Source organism: Hippopotamus amphibius, chromosome 13 (assembly GCF_030028045.1).
Source record: "Hippopotamus amphibius kiboko isolate mHipAmp2 chromosome 13, mHipAmp2.hap2, whole genome shotgun sequence".
NCBI classification, from domain to species: domain Eukaryota; kingdom Metazoa; phylum Chordata; class Mammalia; order Artiodactyla; family Hippopotamidae; genus Hippopotamus; species Hippopotamus amphibius.
Genome location: NC_080198.1, coordinates 20,745,710 through 20,770,580, shown reverse-complemented (window position 1 = coordinate 20,770,580; position 24,871 = coordinate 20,745,710). Strand labels below are relative to the sequence as shown.

Genomic DNA, 24,871 nt, shown 5'->3' with positions numbered 1-24,871 from the left:
TTGGATCTGTCTCCTAAAGCAGAGGAAATAAAAGCAAAAATAAATAAATAGGACCTAAGGAAATTTTTTATTTTTTTTTGGCCACACCATGTGCCATGGCATGCAGAATCTTAGTTACCCCATCAGCAATCAAACAGGTGCCCCCTGCAGTGGAAGCGTGCGGTCTTAACCACTGGACCGCCAGGGAACTCCCAGGTCATAAGTAAACTTAAAAGCTGTTGTAAGCAAAGGAAACCACTGGTAAAATGAAAAGACAACCTACGGAATGGGATTGCAAATGCCATGACTGATAAGAGGATAAAACCTAAAACATATAAACAGCTCATACAACTCAACATCAAAAAAAACAAACAACTCAATTCAAAAATGGGCAGAAGAACTGAAGAGACATTTTTCCAAAAGAAGACATGCAGAGGGCCAACACGCACGTGAAAAGACACTCAACATCGCTATCAGGGAAGTGCAAATCAAAACCACACCTGTCAGAATGACTACCATCAAAAAAGAACACAAATAACAGATGTTGGCAAGGATGTGCAGAAAGGGAACCCTCATACACCATTGGTGGGAATGTAAATTGGTGCAGCAGTTACCAACGGAGAGAGGGAAGTGGGGAGGGGCAAGACAGGGGGAGAGGATTAAGAGGTTCAAACAATTGGGTATAAAATAAGCTACAAGAATATATTGTACAACACAGGGAATACAATCAATATTTTATAGTAACTATGAACGGATTACAACCTTTAAAAATTGTGAATCCCTATGTTATATACCTAAAACTTACATAATATCGTACATCAACTATACCTCAATAAAAAGAAAATGAATATTGTATGAGTGTTCTATGTGACTATAAAGGGGAATGTGACAGTTTCTAGGATGATAGAACAGCTCTGTAGCGTGACTGTGATAGTGGTTACATGTATCTAAGCATATGATATAAATTTTATAAAGCTAACATCCAAAAAAAAAAAAAATAAAGAATGCATGTAAGCATTGATGGAATCTAAATGTGTTTAGTTAATGATATTGTACCAACGTCAATTTGCTGGTTTGGATCATCGAGCTATGATTATGTAAGACATTATCATTGGAGGAAGCTGGGGTAAGGGTACAATGGAAACTCCCTGTACTATTTTTAAACTTCTTGTGCCATTTTACAACTATTTTTAAATGTCTACAAATCTCAAGTTATATTTACATAAAAAGCTTTTTAAAGTAGCCTAATTCTGTAATTTCCAGAGATGGTAAATTTCTTGATAGAACTAGTTTAATATTCAAAATGTTTTAAATCAAAAATGTGTTCTCCAATCCTTATATAAAGCTCAAAAAGCTTATCAAAGGTACGTAAAGTCAGGGTAGTGTTTATCTTTGGAAACGGAGGGAGGATGGGGGTTGCGTCTGGGAGGAAGTCCAGGTGGATGATGGTCTATTTTTGACCCAGGTAAGAGTTACTCACCTGGGTTCACTTTTTTATAATTCAAACTGTACATATCTCTACATGCGTGGTATATACTTCAATAAATGCATATTTTTAAAATATGTTTCCCAAAACACATGCAGCAATTATGAGGAGTTAAAAAAATTCAGTTTTGAATTTTTTTCTTTCATTAGCAAATAGTAAGTACTATATCATACTTCCTAATATTTTATGAACATATTTAATTCAGATACAACTGATGATTCACTCTGGAACTACCACTCCCCAGAAGCTCAGGCCAAATTATCTACAAATGGAGTAATATTTTCCATTTGAGAGTCCCTATCAAAACCTGAAAGTACCAAAAATAAAGACAAATATTTCAAAAACATATTTTCCAAAAAAAAAAGAAAAAAAAAGAAAAATCTTACCAAGACTGCAGTGGGCTTTTGCGCTGACCTTGAGACATCAATGTATGAATGTCAAGTTTACAGTGTCCTCCAATTTCCCCACTCTGGAAAAAATCTTCCCTAAATCTGGTAGATAACAAAAAATTAAATTGAGTTCGGAAAATCTTTTCATGACTCAGGCACATGGGTTGTAACTTATATGGTTTACCAATTTCCAAAATCAGTTTTTCATTCGAAGTTAACTCCTTATAATAGAACATTTCAAATATACACAAAAGTAGCAAAATGGTATAAGGAATCTAATGTACCCATCACCCAGCTTCAAAATGATCAACTCATTATGACCAATGTGGGTCAGCTATCTTCCATCCATCCCCCAACCTCATCACCACATTATTAGGAAGCAAATCCAAGGTGTATCCCTGGACTTACAAATATTTCAGGACTGCCCTTAGATTTTAACATCCACCACTTAAGTACCTGTCGTGGTTTCTCTTGATGTTTCTTAAATCAAGGTAGATATTGGTCGCTCTGCAGTACTGAAGGTAACGAGAACACACCAGACTTGAGTCAACCTGAAATAAGGTTGAGAAGCAAGAGAAAAATAACTCCAAGTAGTAACACTTCAAGGACACACCCGGACTTGCTAGACATCACGCTGACAGCATAGCATGTAGCCTTCAGGTTCCAACCATAAGATGTGATGAAAAATGCTCTCCAGTGACCGCTTCTGTTTCAGTATTCTTCTCCCTGGCTGACATTGGCCAAGCATACTTTTGCCAATTTACATACTTTCCGGTTACTACGAAGAACTCCCAAATGTTCTATTTCTATCACCTTTAAACTTAAGAGCTAAGAGCTGTATTTATAGTTCAGTTCATCCTCTTAGTGAGGGAAAACACTCAGAAACCTCACTACCCCTACCCCCACAGCTATGTTGAAAAAGCATTTTCCAAAGAGGAGCCAAAGGAAACAAGGAAGAATGCACGTGTCGGAGATGTTAAAATGCAAGGCAGGAAGGGCAGTTGGCCAATTTGAATAAGAGGTATTTTCAGCAAACCTTAAAACCTATGGGAGTCTCTGTCTCCACAGCAATGAGAGAGCCATGTTTTCTAAATCACTGAGGTAAAAGAGTTTAAAAATCAACCATGGAGGCTGTTTCTACTTCTGCCAATTGTGCTGAGAGAGGGACAGTTTCAAAAACTTTTCTCTGCTCTGGGTTGTATTTATAGATTTAAATGCCATTTTGTTGCTTTTCCCATAACTCCCAAAGACTCTTAATAGTCATTAATCTTGACCTGAATGGTTTTGGAATCTGGAGTTGGTAAGGGGTCATACCCTGACAGCACAAAACCTATCAAGACAGATCTTAGCAAGGAAAGCATTCTGCAAACCACCTGGGAAGAGGTATGTGAGGTGGGCTTGGGGTTCTTTCCTGCCCTTTCCACATGAACAGCTAGACTCCCGCCAAAGTATAAAGCATCACCTGTTAAAGACACCCCCCTGCAGTAGTGCAGGTTAATGCCTTGCCTCTATCTTCTGGTTCAGCCACCTTGCTAGCATCACTTGAAGTTCTACCACGTGACACTCTTCAAAAGTGCTATAGAGCATATACTCAGTTTTTGAATGCAGTTGGAAGCCATGACCTCATTTCAGACATATATCAGATTGTCATGGTTTGAGGCAATTAAAATATTTCTAGGTTTAGAATTAGTCCCCACAACATATACTAAAGAAGATAAGTTGATAAATTACATCTTTATAAATTCCCTTGCAAGTAGTTTGGGACAGGTGGTACACCCTCACCATGCTGTGTTTGTTAGCACTTTGCAGCTTGCAAAATGCTTTTCTGTATGTTAGCTGTTTGACTCTCACAAACAGTATAGCAGATGCCACTGGACCAGAGAGTGAGGAATTCCTTTCATAGTGCCATTAATCTTGTGTTTATACTGCTATCTAACCACTATAAGTGCAGGGGATTAAGAGATACAAACTATTACATATAAAATAAGTTACAAGGATATACTGTACAACACAGGGAATATAGCCAATATTTTATAATAACTATAAATGGATTATAACCTTTAAAGTGTGAATCTGAATCACTATATTGTACATCTGTAACTTACAGAATATCGTACATCAACTATACTTCAGTAAATAAATGAATAAGTAAATAAATACTGTGGATATTTTTAAATAAACACACTTATTTATGAAAGGGTTAAACACCCACCGTTTCCTTTGGCTGGCAGAGTACATGGAGTTCCTCCAGACGCTCTCCGGCGTATCCAAAGTCTGCTTGCTTCCAGAATATTTCCTGGGCTGATTCGAGAGTGTCCGTCCTATTTGAAAAAAAAAAAAATTCGTGATATTCATCTTTTTACTTTTTCTGAACCTTAAATTTTCTTTCTAAATGTTAAATTGCTAGAAGTCAGTCATTATCTTTTTTTAAGTAAACTATCATAATTTAAAAATCTATCCCTCACGACATGAAGTTACCAAAATAAGTTATTTATAGACTTACTTCTTTATAATAAAAATACACCATGGAAATGTATGAAGTTAGGATCAACTGGAACTGAAGACAATGAACTGTTAATTACTGTATTTTCTTTACCCCATAACCTTGCATGTATTGGAAATACTGATTATATTTAACTCTCTTCTCCAGAACCAATAGCAAACCACCCATTTATCTTCTTAGCATATGTTGGGGGGAAGTATTTTCTGTGATACATACTGTTTTCTCCCTCCAGAAGAGGAAATGAGAAATATTCCTGTCCCAGCGGGAGACAGCGAAGTTGAACTCATGACTGTGCAAGCACATTAATATCTAAAGGAATTACTATCTAATACCAAAAGAGTCTAGCTGGGAATTGCGGCCTCAACATACACTGCAGAGACAGAAGACAAAGTACAGGGGAGGAGGTATTCCACCCAGAAACTTACCATCCCATATCCACGTAGGTGCAAACAGGGTAACCAAACCTGAACTCCGGTCTGCAGGATTTCTCATAACCCCAGCAGTACTTTAAATTTTCTAAGTGTTTCTGGAACATAAGAGGTATATGTTTAGACTGGTCTACCTTCTTTTGACATTTAGAGAGGACTCTTAGATTTTTTTCCATGAAGAAAACAAACCTTTATAGAACTTTGACTTTGAGGTTTTATAATACTTATTCATGGAATAGAAATTAAGTCAATTCTAAAAAAAGCAATCTCGAGTTTCTCAACAATTATCCCTAACCACCAACCCCTCCCCCACCTTGTCTGTCCTCCAACCAAAAGTTTGGGTTTTAGCTAGACTACCACAGATGATTTGAATTGGAATTTTTAAAAAATTAATTATTTTTATTGAAGTATAGTTGATTTACAACGTTGTTAATTACTGCTGTATAGAAAAGTGATTCAGATATATATATATATATATATATATATATAAATACACATACTTTTTTTAATATTCTTTTCCATTATGGTTTATGGTAGAATATTGAAGATAGTTCTCTGTGCTATACAGCACGATCTTGTGTACCCATTCTATATAGAAAAGCTTACATCTGCTAACATCTGCTACATCTGCTAACCCCAATCTTCTACTCCATCCCTCCCCTAACCCCCTCCCCTGAAATGGAGTTTCCTGAAGTAGCTTAATGGAATCAGTGAGTAAATTGATTCTAAAATCAGTTTTAGAGAGTCATTAAAAATTGGAATTTCTATCACCAGAAGAATCACAACTAAAGTGAATGAATCAGCACAGACCAGCAAAGACCCCAGAAGACATCACAGCTCCGCAGCCCTCGGGGGCCTTGGCAGCTGCTGCGGGCCAGGGAGCTGAGCTGCTCTGCAAGGCCCCAGGAGCAGCGCTGGTCTGATTCCCAGCCCTGCCTCTCCACAGGCTTCCTGTGCCAGGCCATGGGAAAGGAAACGGCTCACAATGCCCTGCTTTGATCTCTGAGGCCTCGTTACATGTCTGAATGGGCTCCAATTTGAAACCCTTCCAACAACTCTAAGACAGAAGGAAGGCCACAGTAACAGTCTTAATTATGTGGAGACAGAGGTGGAGGTGTTATTATCCAAATGAAGTGCTGAGAGACTCTCTGAAGTGCAGTTCAAGAAAGGAGAGGTGTGAAATTCTTCAGTTACTTTTAACTAGATATTCTTTTCTGTATCAGGTCTAACTTACTTCATTTACAGATTATACAAACAGTATAGGCTGTCTATTTTACTAGTGATTTAATCTGAAATCTCACTCTTTTGAGTGGGAGGTAATTCCAAGCAAAGTTGAGTCACTAAGAGGCATTAGATGAAATACAAACATTGACTGACCTACAGTTACAACCAAGAGACTGAGGTCTACCTTCAGGTTCAAGTTTTAATGAGGAACTACTAAACCAGCCTAAATTGCATCCTTTTAAAAATATACAAGAGGAGAAGAAATAATATTTACCTTATAAGGACAATGCAAGTCCTTCCTACAGACCGTGGCAATATGCCTATTACTGTGCAAAAAGAAGGGAATATGCTCTTCTGGCAGGCGCAGGCTGGCATAGTTGAACAGAGGGGCGCCCAGAATGCCATCAGCCTGGGGAGGAACCTCGTCTTGGCCACTCAGGGGGACCTCAGGAAGCAAAGCTCCAAAGACAAGCAGCATGAACATAGCAACCTCCAAACCTAAAGGTCACATTGAAAACATCCTCATTAGGACATAGCCCTTCAAAACCAAAGCGGTCAAGAGCTAAGCACAGTTACAGCGAACTTCGCTAGTTCACTGAAAAATGTTCCTTTACATATATTGATTGTGCACTTGTTATATGCCAGGTACTGCGTTAGGAGCTAGGTATATAGGGGTGAACAAAACAGGAAAGACCCCTGCTTTCATAGAGCTTACAACCTAGTGCAGTGGACATAAACTACCATATAAATAAACAACTTCAGATGACAGCAAGGGCTGTGAATCAAATAAACTGGGGGGCCGGCAACCTTTTGCCAGAAAGGGCCAGGTAGTACATATTTTGGGTCTGGCAGGCCAGACCGTGTCTGTGGCAACTCCTCAACAGGCCTTTGTCACGAAAGCAGCCATAGCTATGCTAGAGGAATGGGGGGCTGTGTTCTAATAAAACTTTACTTACAAAGATGGGAGGAGGACCTTGATGGGACCCTGTTTGTTGATGCCTGAGTAAGTAAGCTAATGTGATACACAACACAGTATGCTGGTTAACCATAATAGACTTTGAAGCTAGTCCACCGAGGTTTGAATGTGGCTGCAGCTTCCTAAGCTGTTCGACCTTAAGTAAGTTATTAAATCTTTCTGTGCCTCAGCTTTTCCATCTGTAAACTGGAAATCAGAATAACCCTTCTTCCTCAGGGCTGTTGTGAGTTAATACTGGTAATGTGTCTAGATGTACTGGCATGTTAAGTGCTATGTTAAGTGTTTATTAAATAAACATTTAAAGCTACGTGGGATGGGGTGGGACTGCTAAGTAACCTTTGAGCTGAGATCTGCCCGATGAGAAGCAGGGAAAACATGTCAGGAAGAGAGAAGAAAGGAAGTACAATGGTTCTGAGCAAGTGCATACCTGCTGAATGAAAACTAACAATCACTGCAGTATGTGAGAATATGCTATGTGCCAGGTACTATTCTGGTATCAGGATACAGCACGGAACGTACAGTTGAAAACTAAACTCCTAAGGCTTGTGAAGCTTACCTTCCGGTAGGTATAATAACAATCTATGATATTAACAACTAAGACTAAGAAAAATCCAGGAGTGAAATCCAGGCACTCTGCCTCAGAGTTTAAGGCTGCGCCCTTAAACTCTCCCTATCTGGCCTTAGTACTGTGAAAAGAGACAATGAATGGTCACAGACCTTCCTGCATTTCTAACTCACCCTAGAAGTATTAAATCTCTTAGACCAGATTTCACTTATATTTCACAGATAGTATCATGCCATTTTGGGTTCACTTCAGTGGTTTCTTTGCTCTATTTTTTTAAGTGGTCTTCCCACCAGATAACAGAGTCCTGGTATATATTAGCAGCTCCCCAGCAGGGTCTGCTGTCACTGGAGCACACTGGAAAACCCAACATTCAAAATCAGTCTTCACTGACTATGGGCTATGAAGATGGGGCCTTTAGAAACAGGCTGCTATGTTCAATCAGGCCTCAAGTCCCAAGGCCAAGTAATCATAACTAAACAGTTGGGACACCAAGAAGAAATCCTTTTCCCCTCTAGAGTGGTAAATATAGTGATTCTTTTAGGTAGCCCCAAAGACTATATTGTTATTTGTTCTAAAGGTCACCTGAATTAATATTTTTAGTTGGGACTTTTACTTAACCGTGAGTTGATAGCAATTTCACAAAATTTAAAAATACATATTAATAGTACGAGTGACTAATTATAATGAAAATATTTACCTCTTTAATCCTTAAAACCACACAGAAGCTGTTGTGATGTTTCAGGTATCTAAAATCTGTCAGAAATGAAACATATTACCTTAAAAGGATGTTAAAATAGACCTTCACATCTAGGTAATATTTTGAATTGAAGGAAATATTAAGAGAAAAGATACTTTAACAAGATAACCTGTAAGCAGAGGGCCTGGCATTGAGTGAGATAAGCCTTAAGCAGAAGGCCTGGCTCAGGTGCCCTTTCTTTGTGTTAACAAATACATACAGCTAAAAGCAAGGTTGCAGGAACACCCCTCAACACAGTAACTTAAGAGACCAGATTCTAACAGTGAGCAGGTAGAAGATGACCCACTTTATGCAGGCACCAAACGGTACAGACCAAAGGACACTCCGCAGATAAAACATTCCTAGGAATAAACAATCTGCCTGGTTCTCACCACAGCAATCTGACTTGACCAAATCGAACTGCTCTCTAGGCCCTACTACCACCTGAGCTTTCAGATTCAACAGGCAGAATGGCCAATCTTTTGACTCATCCCTCCAGGACATAGGTCATTACTATGACCAAGTCTTGACCTTTGATTATCCAAGTCCATTGTCCTGCGCTGAGCTCTAGCTCTAACTAAACCCACTGACGCATGAAGGAGTAACGCTTAGGTCAAGGGAAAAACCTAAACGCTCAAATTAAAAACCTGGCTCTTGCAGAGGGCCGTACCCCACTTGCATAAACTAGAAGGAGTGTCTGCTGGTGCATAAAACCACAACCACAGGGCATGGCAGAGAACCTTTCTGGTGTTGAGTCCTCTTGCAAGCAGAGCCCCTGAGGGATGAGCCGGCGCAGTGCTCCAGCAGATGGAAGCTTTTGCAGCTGAGCTACGTTTTCCTTCAGCACAAAGCGACTGGTTCCCTCCACCTCTCTCTCCCTTGACTGGATTTCCGCAGGTCTAAAAAGGGGGGAGGAAAAAGGGAAAAGCCTGAAAGATGACAAGAGGTGAAAGCCCGAGGCTGAGAGGGAACACAACAGGCGAGATGGGGCGATGCTCTGTGACAGAGCTTGGGAAACTTTAAAGAAGGCAGCGGACAGGTGAAAAGTTAAACACGTCTGAGACCCACAAGGACTCAAAACGGCTCGCCGCAACAAGTGCTGGAAGTTTTACAAGGCAGGAGGTTAGAAAGGGCCTGGCTGCCCAGGTGAGGTCCACCAGCTGTCTGCTAGCACATCTGCGGAACCGGGACGGCGAGGTCAGCGGCGAGCGCCCTTCCGCGGCCACGATGCCGCGCTGGGCTTCGCGGCACAGAGATCCCGGCGGCCGCCAGCCACCCAGCACTGCACCCCCACCCCCCACCTCCGGTCCCTGGCGCGCCTGGGAGGGGCCTGGAGAGCGGCTCCGCCCCGGCCTGGGAAACCCGGTCAAGGGGGCGCAGGCCGAGGACCCGGCATCCTTCCCCGTGCCCAGGGGGCCCCCGGAGTCCCGCGCGCCGCTGCTGGCGCCGTGAAGAGGCCGAGCGCTCGGGGTCGGGAGGGTCAGGGTCGGCTTCCCCAAGTCCGCCTCCTCGGCCCGCGGGCGATGGGAAGGCGCAGGCGGACCCGTGGAGAGGCACCGGCCCGCCGGGAAGCCGCGCCGGGAGCGGGCAGAAGCGCCCGCCGCGCGCCCGGCCCAAAGAGGCTCGCAGACCGGCCGGCGCAGGGGGGCGGGGGGCGGGTGAAGTCTCCGCGGACCGCGAGGCGAATCCCACCTGGAGCCGGGCGAGCAGAGGCTGCGAAGGAGGCGGCGGCGGCGGCGGCTGCTCTGGAGGAGGGAGTCGTCATAACCGGCGACTGCAGCTCACCGGAAACCTCGGGCGCCGGAGCCGGGCCAGGGGGCGCCCGGGAGCCGCCGGGACACCTAGGCCGGCCAGCACGGGGAGGCGGGCCCCCGCTCAGCACGGGGCCGCCGGGGCCGGAGCCGCGGCCACGAGGGCCGGGCGGGGGCTGTGCGCTCGGGGCCCGACGCCGGGTCTGCGGGGGCCGGGCTCGAGGGGCACCGGCTGCGGTTCCCTGCGCTCTCCCGCCAGGACCAGAGCCTCTGGGCTGCGGCCCCGGCCAGAGAGCCAGAGGGAGGGGCTGGACTGTCCTTGGGAAGAAGCGATAAGGCGCTTAAAGGACACTAGGACGGGTTGGGTAGAAAACCTGACTCTCCTTCGCTTGTTCCCTCTTACTGCGTTGCACCGAAGCGGCGTTTTACTGTTTTCGTAATTAAGGCAGAAGTTGCCGCTCTCACTTTCGTACGTGCTGGCCACACTTGCTGGTGGTGAGGATTCTTTGGAGTCCTTGCACATTATGTAGGAGTACTCTTGCCTCTCTTCGTAACTATCCGAAAACTCACCAAGCTCCAATGCCACTTTGTGGAGTTTGATTTTTATCGTTTTATTATTTTATAATTATTTAAAATGCAATTGCATAATTATCATAATTATTCGAACGTCCATCTCCTACACGTCTACTCTTGGCACCCTCGGTTCATACAGTATGCTGTGTAGTATACAGCACAGTAGAGCTGAGCATTAATTACTGATTCAACTTGAACTGATCAAAGTTAATATCATCAAAATAAACTTACACTCGGACACATAAAATCACTGGTACTAAGTACTATGATCATAAAAAAACACAACAGTTTGTTTCCAAAGGCTTACATACTCTTCAAATAATTTTTTAGATACTGTTATAAGAACTGTTAGTTCAATTAGTAACCTGCTAAATGAGGAACATTATCTGGAATTTTTCTTTCAAATAGCAATGCAAAAACACATATTTGACATGTGCCAAGTATTCTAAAGCACTTTATATATTAACTCATTTACTCTTCATGTAAAAGACTGCCTCTAAAGGAACTACTGCTGTATTATTTCATACTTTGCCCACCCCTTATGAATAGGACAGTAACTTTTTAATAAGTGCTTTCGCAGCTTACCTGCCACCAACCTATTTTGTCATGTACAGGAAATACAGCTTTCCTGTTAGTTGACTGAAAATGAATAAACAAGCTGGTTTGCCCCTGAGTGACATGCAATAAAGATATATAGATACAGATATATATATTTTTAAAGAACACGAGACTATATGAGAAGTTTCCTAAAAATATGTTACTCTCATTGCAAGAGCAAACAAACCAATCCAACTGTTGTGAGATGCACGTGGTGCTATTTTAAATTGCTAAAAATTAAGTTGTGTTCTTTCAGACTTAGAGGAGACAAAATATGATAGAGCTTTAAGAGCACACGCTTGAGTTCTATCATACTGTAACAGCCATTCTTAACACAGAATTTCCCTCCCAAAATACCACTGTTAAAATTTAGTTTTAAACAATAAACTCAAGTGTCTATTAACAGGAGACTGATGAATAAACTATGATATATCCACACAATGCAGAGCTATGTAGATGTTAAAAAAGGATTGAGAAACATCACTATACACTGCAGGATAGATTATTGAGAGGAAAAAGCACAGCAGAAAAAGAATGTGCAATCTGCTATCATTTATTGAGGAAAGGGAACATATATTTATGTATATAAATTATCTACAGAATAACATTAAAATGATTACCAATAGGGGAAAGGAGGGAATACAGGTATAGGGGACAAAGAAGATAACTTCTCTGAATATACATTATATAGTTGTGACTTTAGAATCATGTAAATATTTTGCATTATAAAACAAAATTAAATTTTTAAAAAAGTAATCCTTGAAAATTGAAAGTAAAATGAAACAGATCTAAATGCCATCCAGTTGTGGCATATACCACAACAGGGGAACTAACCCAAGTGACTTTGAAATAGAATTTGAACATCATGGTGGAATGTACCTTCAGGACTAAGAGAATTACAAATAAATAGTAACTGATTTCAGAAGCCAAGTTATTGGTAGCAGTGTTAGCTGGGATAAACCAAACAGGAGTAATTAAGATGGTATCTTTGAAGCTAAAAATCTTGACATGCAATATAGCTCTAAGCCTGATGATGTTATATGAAAATCCTGCAGTTCCGAATTTGAAATGGAGTAACAGCATGAATTAACAGTATGTTTTATCCTCCAGACTTTCTAGGTGATGCAGTGGTTAAGAACACAACTGCCAATGCAGGGGACATGGGTTTGAGCCCTGCTCCAGGAAGATCCCACGTGCCACGGAGCAACTAAGCCCGTGTGCCACAACTACTGAACCTGCGCTCTAGAGCCCATGAGCCACAACTACTGAGCCTGTGTACCACAACTACTGAAGCCCACTCACCTAGAGCCTGTGCTCCGCAACAAGAGAAGCCACTGCAATGAGGAGCCCGCACACCACAGAGTAGATCCCACTCGCCACAACTAGAGAAAGCGCGTGTGCAGCAACGAAGACCCAACGCAGCCAATAAACAAACACATAAATTTATTTAAAAAAAACAAAACAAACAAAAAACAATATATTTTAATCCTTAGAAACAAATCTCTCCTCCATCATCCATTGAAGAGGCCTAGAAACAACCAACCTTATAGCAAGAAGCACCCCTTGTGTCCAGACTGAGATCTCGGCAAACACTTTCCCATTTAAAGAACATGGGCTCAGGGCTTCCCCTGGTGGTGCAGTGGTTAAGAATCCACCCGCCAATGCAGGAGACACGGGTTCGAGCCCTTGGCCAGGAAGATCCCACATGCTATGGAGCAACTAAGCCCTTGCACCAAAACTACTGATCCTGTGCCCTAGAGCCTGCAAGTCAAAACTACTGAGCCCACACACCACAACTACTGAAGCCTGCACACCTAGAGCCTGAGCTGCAACAAGAGAAGCCACTGCAATGAGAAGCCCACGCACCACAGTGAAGAGTAGCCCCCGCTCTCTGGAACTAGAGAAAGCCCGTGCACAGCAACAAAGACCCAACACAGCCAAAAATAAATATAAATAATAATAAAATGAAAGAGGAAAAAATTTACATCTGGGTGAATTTTAATTGGATATTTAAAAAGAAAAAACAAAAATACATGGGCTCCACAGAAAAAAGGATAATTTGAGGTACTCAGAGAAAAATGAGCTTAGATATGGGGCAGGAAATGTACTAGAAGAACCTGAAAGATCTTACAGGAGGAAGCAAGGAAGCAATCAAAGGCTATGAGGGTCATATCAAAAGGACTCAGGCTCCCTCTGGCCAAAGACAGAATAATTTAAAGCATCAATAGGGTAACTGTAATGGATTGAAGCACACATATGTTTAAATATCAAGTTCAAAAAGATCCAGCTAAATGATCAAATACAGAAGCCAAAAACCTCATTGTTCATCTCGGATAACAGAAAGGAACCAACTTTAATTGTGAAAACAGGTAAACAAAGAAAAAGAATGACGCATATTTATCTTGTCTTTCCTATATGAGTTATGATGCAAGTAACCAAATAGCTGATGAGGTAAAGTTACTTTTTACAGAAACATTTCAGACTTAAATAAGCAAGTCATGTCTGAAATTTGCTTCAAAATAGTCAGTATGCACAAGTGAAGTATAAATGAAACAAAATGGGCCATAAATTGAATGCTATTAAAGAGTAAACGTTAATAAGTATATGGGATTCATTATCTGCTGTCTCTTTTATGTAACTGAAATTTTGTATAATCATGATTTTTACATTGTATTACAAGTTTGCCGCTCATACACTGGCATTTTGGATAGCTCACAGAGTGTCAGCAAAATGCTGAACTATCAGCAGACTATATAGCTTCTTGGTTCTCTGATATATCCAACTGCTTAAACCATAAGTCAAAGGTATTGAAATGCTAAGCAAGCAAATTCTGACTAAATTTGATCTCATGGCACAGTTGATCTATATATACTTATGGTTTTATAGAAGAGCAGTAAGAGAAGCAGCATTGTAGAGTTAATGGTTCACAGCATGGAGTCTGGAGCCAAGCTGTACAAATTAGAATCCTAACTTTGCCACTTACTTGCCATATGAACTTGAGCAACTACTTAAGCTTTCTTCATTTTAAAAATGGAGAAGGTAATGGTATCCATCTTTAAAAAGCTGATGTGAAGACAAAGTGCAGATATAGAACCCCTTTTCCAGCATCCTTGGTACCACATGTGTTCCTGATTTTTTTTTTAATAGAATAGGGTATGCATTACCATCTTACTACCCAACATTCTCACTGTGTCCCAGGTTGCCAACCGATAAACTCACACAAAATGCAGCAAAAAAGCATGAATACTCACACTGAAGAGACATAAAGCCTGTAATCTCCCCGTCAATGAAGGTCAGGTTTTACTACCAAAGCAGATTTGACAATAAGCTTATTAAAAAAACATTTGGTTTTCAGAGCTTTCTAGATTTCAGAACAGTGGATACATGATTATGATCCCATATAATGAGTTCCTTAAACAACAACAAAGTAAGCACAAAGTAGGTGTCTCCTACTATCACCTATGACCGCAGATTTTTTTTTAAATAATATGTATTTGAAAAAAGTAAGACTCTCATTTCAAAAGACACGAATGAGCACAGCATCATCTAAAACTGGAAGGAACACCTCTATCCACCATGCTCTGCTCATCGCTACCTGTAAAAGAAGAGAGTTTAATGTTAAGCAAACAGAAAAATCTCCCATTAGTCCTTGCTTAGTATTATTTGAGGACTGAAAATGAAGTTTCACTTACTTGGGAGTAGGTCAGTATAGAGAATAAATCCTGGACAACACTAAGTAAATTCCCTGTATCACAACTGTGGACTACTGAAGAATTGTGAGGTTTTGTTTAAGAAAAAGTATTTAAGTATTAAGAAGAAAGATACATTTAATTTCCATTCTATCTTGTTAAAGGATCTTGATTTGCTAAAAGTTAAAAGGATTCGTGTAAAGGCAATACCTTAAAAGTATTTTAAAGAATCAAAGTTGCGGAGTTCAATAGTACAAGCAATATGAACTCAGGATAACTTATGAATAGAGGATAACTTATTTTACCTGTTATTATTTGAATACAGAAATGTTTTAAGACTTTTAGAAGAATATCTTGATACTGTTTAAGACTTTAAAAAGACACAAATCATCCTAACAGTAATTGTACCAGTTAGTTACAAGAAGTAAATTCTTAGAATTATATTTTCCAAAAACATATCTTCACTGGAAAAACTATGCTTAATACTAATAAAACTCTTAGTAATAAAACTCATAAAAATTTGGGCACCATTTCTTAAAATAAGAATTCCAAAGTTACACCAGTCATCTATCTTCATAAAAGAAAATTATCTTCACTAATTGGTACTGACCACTCTAAATTATGTTAAAAATGAAATACATTATTACCATTTTAAAATCTTTATTCAAATCAGACCCATGCTTATTATTATTTACAGTTCTTTCATTTAGAATTAAAATATAATATCAATCTGTAGTTTAAATCATATTTTAGCCCTTTACAAAATATGAAGTTAAAGTTGTTATAGTTTAAAACTGAATAGAATTGGGGAAATTCAATTTTTAAATGAAAATGAAAAATTTTGATACATTAGAACATACAAGTACACATAGTAGACAAAGAGTGGTAAAACAAGATAAAATATCTACAGTCATTTTCTATTTTCTTCTTGTGGCTCTTTTCTATATATTATAAATCACATACTTTTAATAAGCATTTAAATAAAACTTTCAACTAATGAATCAAATGCCAATTGAAGGATTACAGGAAAAAAATTTTCCTGAACTTTTCTTTTCACTTACCTAAACTACATGTTTTCCTGGGTTAGAAATTACCCATATTTAGAATATCTTAAATCACAATATAGATACATTTGATACATCCCCATATGCTAAACACTGTACAACTTGAAGTTCTCAAAAAAGAGGTAAAGAAAAAGAAAGAAATGGTACTCTCTATTTAGCTTCCAAGAGTTAGAAGGGTGCCCATTGTCTGTGCTTAGTCGTCTATATATGAGCCAACAATGTTCACAACTCTTACTCCTTTTTTATATTCTTGACATTGTTATTATTTGTATTATTTTTCTATTTTCTTTCAAGAATGGAAACATCTGACTGCAAACTATTTTCTTATCTATTAAAATATAAACATTTTCTAGAATATGGATAGATAAGTTTTAATGGCAAACAACAAAGTACAGCAACCAAGATTCAATAGGTATTCTGCCACATAGTGGAGTTTTTCAAGAAAGGAATTCAGTACACCTTCTCAACTTACAAATGTATTCAGAGATCTAGGCGTATAATGAAATAAGATCAGTTGAACCTCAGCTACTCATTTGTGGATAAAAGAACAATACATGGTAATATGTAGCCAAAGACTTAAATATTAATAGCTGCTTGTCATTTTTAAATTAAACTGAAAACACTTTAAAATTTTAAGTTGAATTGATTTTATTAATGTTAACAAGGATTAAGAAAAGAGAATGTTTAATATGATCAAACTGAAAGGTAAAGTTTTATTTCAATCTTTTCTCCACAAGTGAAGGCTTTTTTTTTCTCACTAATGGATATATTAAATGAACAATTTCATAATTCCTAAACTTCTAGTTTCAGACACTTGACAGAATTTTGCAACTTAAGTTTCCTATATTTTCTAATTCTGTACATTTCTTATTGCTATTAGTCTTTTCATTGTCAGCCCCTGAATATTAAAAAAAAACAAAAAAACAAGCTGACAAAAAGCTATTATACTGCTTTTTATCACTAAAATATAGAAAATTAATTTTATGAATTTGTCTCACTCTGAAAGAATATTTATTAATGCTACAAATCAGAGATCCAATGACAGAAATACTGTCCTAAATACAAAAAGAACAAAAATGAGGTCACTTGAATTGCCCTGAAAAGCATTCCAAAATCTTCAACATGGCTTACTTCTAGCTATACTCTAGTGTTTAAAATGTAACTAAAAATTAAGTGAGAGTTCTTATTTTCAAGTAAAGGCAGCTGAATGACTTTCAGTAATAAAATGTATTAAAATATTTCACAAGTCTAAAACGCAGCTGGGAAGAAGGCATAGCTATTTTTTCAACTATTTCACGCTATTTTTGAGTTTAAAGGTTCAAGAAAAAAATTAAATGATACACTACAGAAAACTGCAAAATGCCAAATTTAACTCCCAAATCTATTTTGTTATGAATATTGCTACAAATATCAAACATTCACTTTTAATGTGCCAAAAATAAGACTTTACAAAATCTGAACAATTAATTTTTAAAAAGGAAATTACATTAGTAATTTTATTACTTTTGATTCATTTTATAGGGTAGTAAAACAATACCTCTTCAAAACCACTAAAATGTTAATGATATCACAAAATCATTATAAGTAGATTTTTCCACTATTCAATTATGCCTAGATAACGTTGAATAGCTACAGCTTTCTCCAAATAGGTACCAAAATTTATACAGACTTAATCATGAAATCTGAGTGAAATAAAACTTGAGACCACAAAATTTTAAAGTTTAAATTATTTACCCTTTAAATTTCAGTGTCTTTTTTTAAAAGAAAAAAATTCATTCAAAATTTCATAACCACAGTTTAATAATTTTTTTACTTGAACACTTAATGTCCATTTTCATGAACAGTAATTAGATATACTGAAGATTTAAGTGTGAAACTTCAGTGTCAATGCTACTATCACTCTTTAAATGTTCTCAATATATACAAAAACATATAAATTATAGATACAATTAGTTATATATCTACAATACACTATATGAACACCATTCTCCTTCCCTAACCATACTGGTATGAGGATAAAGTAATAAATCTCTGTGCTTTTCAAGGCAAAAAAAAAAAAAAAAAAAAAGACTTTAAAAAATAAAGCTTTAAAGAATAAAAAATAAAGTTCAAATATTGCACAAAATAATTTAACTGGAAATATTACTATATACTATAAAACAATTTTTTTTCAATTTTTGAACACTATAGTAAATTCCACTAATTCTATAAAAGAATTTATTGGATATCTGCACTTTGATATTAAATGTTTACATTCAGTTTGATGGGAATGTAATTTTCAGAAGTTAACTGAGCCTTTGTCTTAAAAGTTCATCTATTTGAGTCTTATACATATTTTTTACATCTTCAAGATCTAATCGAAGTTCTTCTGCCTCTTCTGCTTTTTCTCCATACATCTGCAGAATAGTGTTGTATCTCTGATCCAAATCCTATAAAATATATTTGTTTACAATTTTTAAATAACTGTATAGAAAATCTTTAATATTATATTTATTTTATCATGTCACCAGTAAAGACTTTACAATCTAAATAAAAGTATATAGTCATCTCTCATAAAAATTAAACTCACACTTCAATCTGTTAGCATAAAAAAAAAAAACCAAGCCAAATGGCTATTTTTTTCGTTTCATTTTTTTATTGAAGTATAGTTGATTCACCATGTTGTGTCAGTCTCTGCTGTATAGCAAAGTGACTCAGTTATACACATACATACATTCTTTTCTTATATTTTTTTCCATTATGGTTTATCACAGAATACTGAATATAGTTCCCTGTGCTATACAGTAGGACCTTGTTGTTTATTCTAAATGAAATAGTTTGCATCTACCAATGCCAAACTCCCAGCCCATCCCTCTAAATAAAAGTATATAGTCAGCTCTCATAAAAATTAAACTCACGCTTCAGTCTGTTGGTATAAAAGAATAAAAAAATAAAAATAAAAATAAACTAAGCCAGATGGCTAATAATCTTACCATATCTCTACACTAAATCTACAATTCTCCCCATATATAGCTTAATCTGTCTTTTCTCCCATTAATTTCAGCACATGATGAAATTTCAGTCTCTATGATTCATTGTGGTTTAAGTAATACCTGGCATTCACCCTACAAGTCAAAAGAAAATACATTCTCATATATGGCTTAACAGCAACTTCTAATACCAAATATGCTAATTATGAGGATACACATCCCATAATCAATCAAATACTACTCAGATCATGCAAAAGTTCAGGATTATTAATGAGCCTTGGCCAAATGAAATCTAGTTAGTTTCCTATGCTGGGACTAAACATGACTGTGAAAATTACTGTGAATGTGTGATGTGACAAGCAATATAAGATTCATATGTTCCTCAAATATTAATACTTTTTAATTATCAAAGAAATCACTAACATATATACATTCATTTTATGTAAACTAAAAATAAAAGTGAAGAATACTTACTCTTAGCTGAGTTCGAAGTTTGGGTATCTCCTTCACTTTCTCTTCAAGTTCATCATTTTGATTTGTTAATTTAACTAGCTCTTCAGCCATTATGGAACGTGTTTTTTCTAAATTGCCAATTTCTAGCTGAGAAACAGTACCAGAAAGTGATTTACATGAAAATATTATCTAGTTTAATAATCCCACTAATATAAACATGTTTGTGTTATTTTTTCAGAAACAGATATGTGAACATATAACGATCAGCTAGCTCTTTCTTAAGTAAAAGGAAATAGTAGCACGAAAAGGGTTTCAACTTTCCTCAGATGTGTACCATTTATCGGGTTTACTATGAGATAAAGAACTGAAGAAAATTTAATCATCTGTTTGAAACATGCAACTCTGTATTTTCCTCTAATCTAAGGAAATAGCACATATTTCAGTTATTCTAAACTACTACAAAAGCCTAGAAAAATAAAACAAACTTTCATGTAGCACCAACTACATAAGTCATATTGGTAGAATCTATCATCAACTACCAAAGAAGTTCATTTGTGACTTCGAGCATAACATTGGGCTACACAAACATAAAAGGTATTAAGATTATTCTGATCTATTTTCTTCCAAATTCAAGGACATCTTCTTTAACAGAGTAATATTTTCTTTTCTTTTTTGTTAATTTTATTATTTTTGACTGCATTGGGTCTTCGTTGCTGCACATGGGCTTTCTCTAGTTGTGGCGAGCAGGGGCTACTCTTTGTTGTGGTGTGCAGGCTTCTCAGTGCAATGGCTTCTCTTTTTGCAGAGCACAGGTTGTAAGCACACAGGCTTCAGTAGTTGTAGCACATGGGCTCAGTAGTTGTGGCACATGGGCTTAGCTGCTCTGAGGCATGTGGGATCTTCCTGGACCAGGGATCAAACCCATGTCTCCTGCAGTGGCAGGAGGATTCTTAACCACTGTGCCACCAGGGAAGTCCCTAACAGAGTAATATTTTCAACTAACTAAAACCATATAATAAGAATAGAAGAGGAAAGTTCTACTTTTGAGCGTATCAAGTTTAACAATGGGGACTTCCTAGCTGGCACAGTGGTTAAGAATCCTCCTGCCAATGCAGGGGACACAGGTTCGATCCCTGGTCCAGGAAGATCCCACATGCCGTGGAGCAACTAAGTCCACATGCCACAACTACTGAGCCTGCACTTTAGAGCCTGTGAGCCACAACTATTGAGCCCGTGTGCCGCAACTACTGAAGCCCACTCACCTAGAGCCCATGCTCTGCAACGAGAAGCCACAGCAATGAGGAGCCTGTGCACCACAACAAAGAGCAGCCCCTGCTGGTTTCAACTAGACAAGCCCGTGTGCAGCAACACAGCCAATCAATCAATCAATCAATCAAACTTAACAATGAAAACATAAAACATTTTAACATTTCTCACCACATAAAGTTTTTGAAAAGGAAGATAAGATGGGAGGATGCTCCACTCACGATGTTTCCTTTTATGTACAGGATGTTATAGTTCTCATCTCTCTCATCACCTTTACTCTTTTCTCATAGGAGAAGCTGGAGTAACTTACCTAAGTAGTGTATCTGGGAAGACTAAAACAGCTATATTCAGCTCAGCAACTTCCGTTTTTTAACATTTGGAAAGAGCTGCCTGCAAAGGGCTCTCTGTCCTAGATGCCTCCAAGTTTTATCGTGGCAGGCTGTCGCTCATGGGGAGGCTTACGCCAGTCCAGCATCTCCTCCAACTGTCTCCCAAATTCTGGCACTTGGTTAGCAGGACCATTTGACTTTCATCCTTGGCTAATTTCTCCAATCAGCCTTTATCATTAATATACATGATTCATTTGGGGCTTCACATGCCACTATTTCATTTTATTTCTCAATTTGCTCAGAATGCAGGTGGAAATGAAGGGTGCTACTTATTGGGCCTCAAAATTTCATTTACTTCTATAGCACATTTAATTTTTATAATACCTGTAAATGAGTAATTTCTCCTTCCCTTAGCTTTAGCTGAGATTGTAGATTTTCAATAATGCTTGATCCTGCTCCCATCCTTACAGCATCATAAAGATTGCTTCCATTCGCCGATACAGACATTGGTCCAAATGAATGATCATGAGGCTCATCCTATGTTAATTAAAGCACACAGTTATTCAGTTACTACAGACTGTGTACAAGGTTCAAACAAAAATGGTTTGGTCAATTCTTGCTTTAAAATGTCTATGACATTCTCAAAGGCAGAAAATTATCTCTTTCTTCAGCGTAATTAGCACTCCCTTACAAATGTGCAGATGAACTGCCTGTAGAATGGCAAGGTCATGGTGAGAGCCAAACTGCTATCTGCATATTCTCTTTATCATTATTCACTTTAAGAACATGGATTAAGAAATAAAACATCACCTGAGACAGAAAAGATGTTTGTAGCCCTGCCATATCAACTCCACTTATTGAACTTGAGCGTGACATTGTGGGAGTGCTAGAAACAGAAAATGGCTTCCGTTCCTTGAGGTATTAAAAAAAAAATTCAGTTCAGATTAAAGAGTAAAATGATAAATAAAAAAAACAAACTTTTCTAGGATCAGTGACAACAAAGATTCACTCTAATTTCCTCATAAAATATTACAGATATGATTTCTCAAGTCTTATCAAAAGCACAATATTTAGTAATTTAAAAGTATAGAGAAACTTGGTCAAATTATCACAGGACCCATTTATATTACAACAACATAATTTGGCTTATCTTTAATGGGATGAGAATGTTTTTAATGAAACAATTATATGAGCTAATTACTTCATATTATATAACATACCACCAATTAAACCTGTATTTTTAGAATAAGGTTACCAATGAGATTTACAAACCAGTTTCCGGCTTATCCATTTTACTTTTACTCTATTTTTTAAATCAAATAAATTCAAAAGGTAATTTCAATGTACATATAGGTAATTTTAACATATTATGCTAACTACCAAGTATACTCCAATCCCTTAAGTATAGGAAACTCACTTTAGAAAAATTACCTTCGTTAACCAGAAAGAAAGTGAACAGTTTCACTCCCAAGGTGCCTATGGGCCAAATGAGGTGCATCAGTGTCAGTGAGAGACCACAAAATTCATTTTAAAAGGGACAAGAGGTTTTGTAATTCAAATCTCAGAAATCACAGATGTCTCTGGATAAACTCAAATTACTTTGGATCCACGATGAGCAGAACACTGATTATACTACTAGAGTTCATCACTCTATGGATTTTAGACAATAAGAAATGGTATATATAAAGTATAGCTAAAATTACAAAACAATGATTAACCACAACAGCTACTAACTGGTTATATCAGAAAGAAAACAAAACAACAAACTTTAATACCTTTTCTTTTATTGCTTCTTGAGTGAAAATTGCTTTCTTCTTTTCTTGTTCAACTTTCATTTTCTCCATTTCTAACTGACTATTCAACAGTGTCTAATGGAGAGAGATACAGTTAGATAATTTCTAGGATAGCAAGTCATCATTGTAAGTCAATCTGAAAGTTAGGAACATAAGGTATACACTCCTATTTGTTTTACTACTAAAGACCAAGTTACAAAAGCAGAGATATCACCCGTTTTAACTTGTCATCTCATTAGTTTGCTACCATCCCCAACCATACTCTTTAATGGAAGCTCTAAGAGGTGAGCAAACACTAATAGAAATACCTTTTCTTTCCTTGACTCTTCAAGTGTTCTTACATATTCATCTTTTAGGTTTTCTAATTCAACCTGGTACCTATTAAGCCAAAGGGAATTAAACAAAACAAAAAAGATGATAGTACAGAGTATTAAAAACTATTTTATTAACTCCAGTTATATATTTAGTAGTCATTTTTATCATCAGTTTGATTTTCCAACTGTATTTTCCAGATGACTTGGGTTTTATTCAGAAGCTGAACTACCACTTCTGTGTATCTTATTTATTGGTTCTCTGAGTTAAGATTTCATTTTAAAAGAGACTTTCTAAACAGAATTTTGAATACCACCGCTCTATATGTTCAGATTCTACAAAAGCTTATTAGGGAGTTCTATGAAAATGTCTGCAAAACTTCATATATTTTACTTTATAAATCATTTTTACTTGGCTACTTTTTTTTAAAGTAAAATTTCCAAGCAAGAACTCAAAGGATAAAACCCCTCATCACAGCCTCAATATAACTTCACATAGATGGATTTTATAGCTTGTGTTTGCAAACAGCCCAGACATTTATTTAGAAAGACTGGAACAATGCTTAAACCCTTGTAATATAAAAATAACTCCAGTGAGTGGTCTTCGAACTATTTTGTGGTCACGAACTCCTTTAAAAAATCTGATCAAAGCAATGAATCCTTTCCCTGGAAAATGCTAATACATTTAGGACATGACACACAATTTCAAGAGCCTATATAAGGTTCAGTGAATCCCAGTCCTATCTTGGTATGATATCCTATTACTAACGACTGACTTTAAACACTAAAAGTATGTATTTTCAGTTCTCAGTGTGATGAAGCTAAAAACCAACAACATATTTTTTAAAGTGCTTTAAAATGTCATTTGAAACTACCAAGAATAACACTCAAGAAACATGCTCACCTATTATTTTCATCCTCTAGTTTTCTTAGCCTATTTTTCTCTGATTCTAGCTGGGCCTGAAATCTACTGTTTTCTTGTCTTAAGAGCGAATTCTGTGACTCCATGGAAGACATTTGAATTTTGTTGGAAAGAAGTTCTTCTGTGGCCGCACGTTCTCTCTCAACTGCTGCTGCCAACAAGGTCTGGGATTCACCTAATTGCAGGATAAAGAAGAAAAATCACATGTACATATTTTTGAGAGGCCAAGATACCAAGCAGATTCTGACTTTAAACTTTTAATGATTCAAGTAGCCACACTTAAAACTGTAAGTACTCATTGACTAAGGCAGGGATGCCTACAGAGACAAAAGAAAAAAAAAGAAAGGAAAAGAAAAAGAAAAATTTATGTGCTTTATCATTTTTTCACCAAAATATTTTAATTTGAAAGTGGAGTCATATATCAACAGAGTAGTGAATCAACAAACAGTGCTGGATATCAACTGGATATTCAAAGGCAAAAATATCCCCAAAAAACAAGAAACAAAAAAACAAACAAAAAAACCCTCTCAAACTAAGCTTCACACCATATATGAAAACTAACTCAAATGGATCATACACTTAAGTGCGAAACAAAATATAATGAGGGGAGGGGCAAAACGGGTGAAGGGGATTAAGAGGTACTAACTACCAGGTATAAAATAGGTAAGTTACAAGGATGTAATGTAGAGCACAGGGAACATAGCCAATATTTTATCATAACATTATATGAATCATAATCTATAAAAATGTCAAATTACTGTTGTACACCTCAAACTAATATAATATTGTAAGTCAATAAACTCCAGCTAAAAAAAAAAAAACTATAAAACTTTTAGGAAAAAAAAAACAAGAAATCTTTAGGATCTAG

At 37.4% G+C, this 24,871-nt stretch overlaps 2 protein-coding genes across 5 annotated transcripts in view; both read right to left on the bottom strand.

Moving 5' to 3' along the window:
* EOGT (EGF domain specific O-linked N-acetylglucosamine transferase) overlaps positions 1-10,071 on the bottom strand; it is a 31,846-nt gene extending 21,775 nt beyond the window's left edge. The window contains exons 1-8 of one of the 4 annotated variants that reach the window (XM_057706520.1): positions 9,979-10,071; positions 9,027-9,185; positions 8,248-8,303; positions 6,284-6,507; positions 4,783-4,883; positions 4,067-4,175; positions 2,311-2,405; positions 1,852-1,956 (exon numbers count right to left, since the gene is read on the bottom strand). In XM_057706520.1, the coding sequence (XP_057562503.1) occupies positions 1,852-1,956; positions 2,311-2,405; positions 4,067-4,175; positions 4,783-4,883; positions 6,284-6,493 (620 nt within the window). In that variant the 5' untranslated portion in view covers positions 6,494-6,507; positions 8,248-8,303; positions 9,027-9,185; positions 9,979-10,071. Of the gene's footprint in view, positions 1-1,851; positions 1,957-2,310; positions 2,406-4,066; positions 4,176-4,782; positions 4,884-6,283; positions 6,508-8,247; positions 8,304-9,026; positions 9,571-9,978 lie in introns of those variants that run through there. The other 3 variants (XM_057706521.1, XM_057706522.1, XM_057706519.1) reach the window with 3 other exon arrangements.
* Positions 10,072-15,496: 5,425 nt separating this feature from the next.
* Positions 15,497-24,871, bottom strand: part of TMF1 (TATA element modulatory factor 1) — a 30,942-nt gene continuing 21,567 nt past the window's right edge. The window contains exons 11-17 of the mRNA XM_057705714.1: positions 23,986-24,178; positions 23,079-23,148; positions 22,753-22,845; positions 21,788-21,889; positions 21,362-21,514; positions 19,404-19,529; positions 15,497-18,389 (exon numbers count right to left, since the gene is read on the bottom strand). Of these exons, the coding sequence (XP_057561697.1) occupies positions 18,246-18,389; positions 19,404-19,529; positions 21,362-21,514; positions 21,788-21,889; positions 22,753-22,845; positions 23,079-23,148; positions 23,986-24,178 (881 nt within the window). The 3' untranslated portion in view covers positions 15,497-18,245. The remainder of the gene's footprint in view (positions 18,390-19,403; positions 19,530-21,361; positions 21,515-21,787; positions 21,890-22,752; positions 22,846-23,078; positions 23,149-23,985; positions 24,179-24,871) is intronic.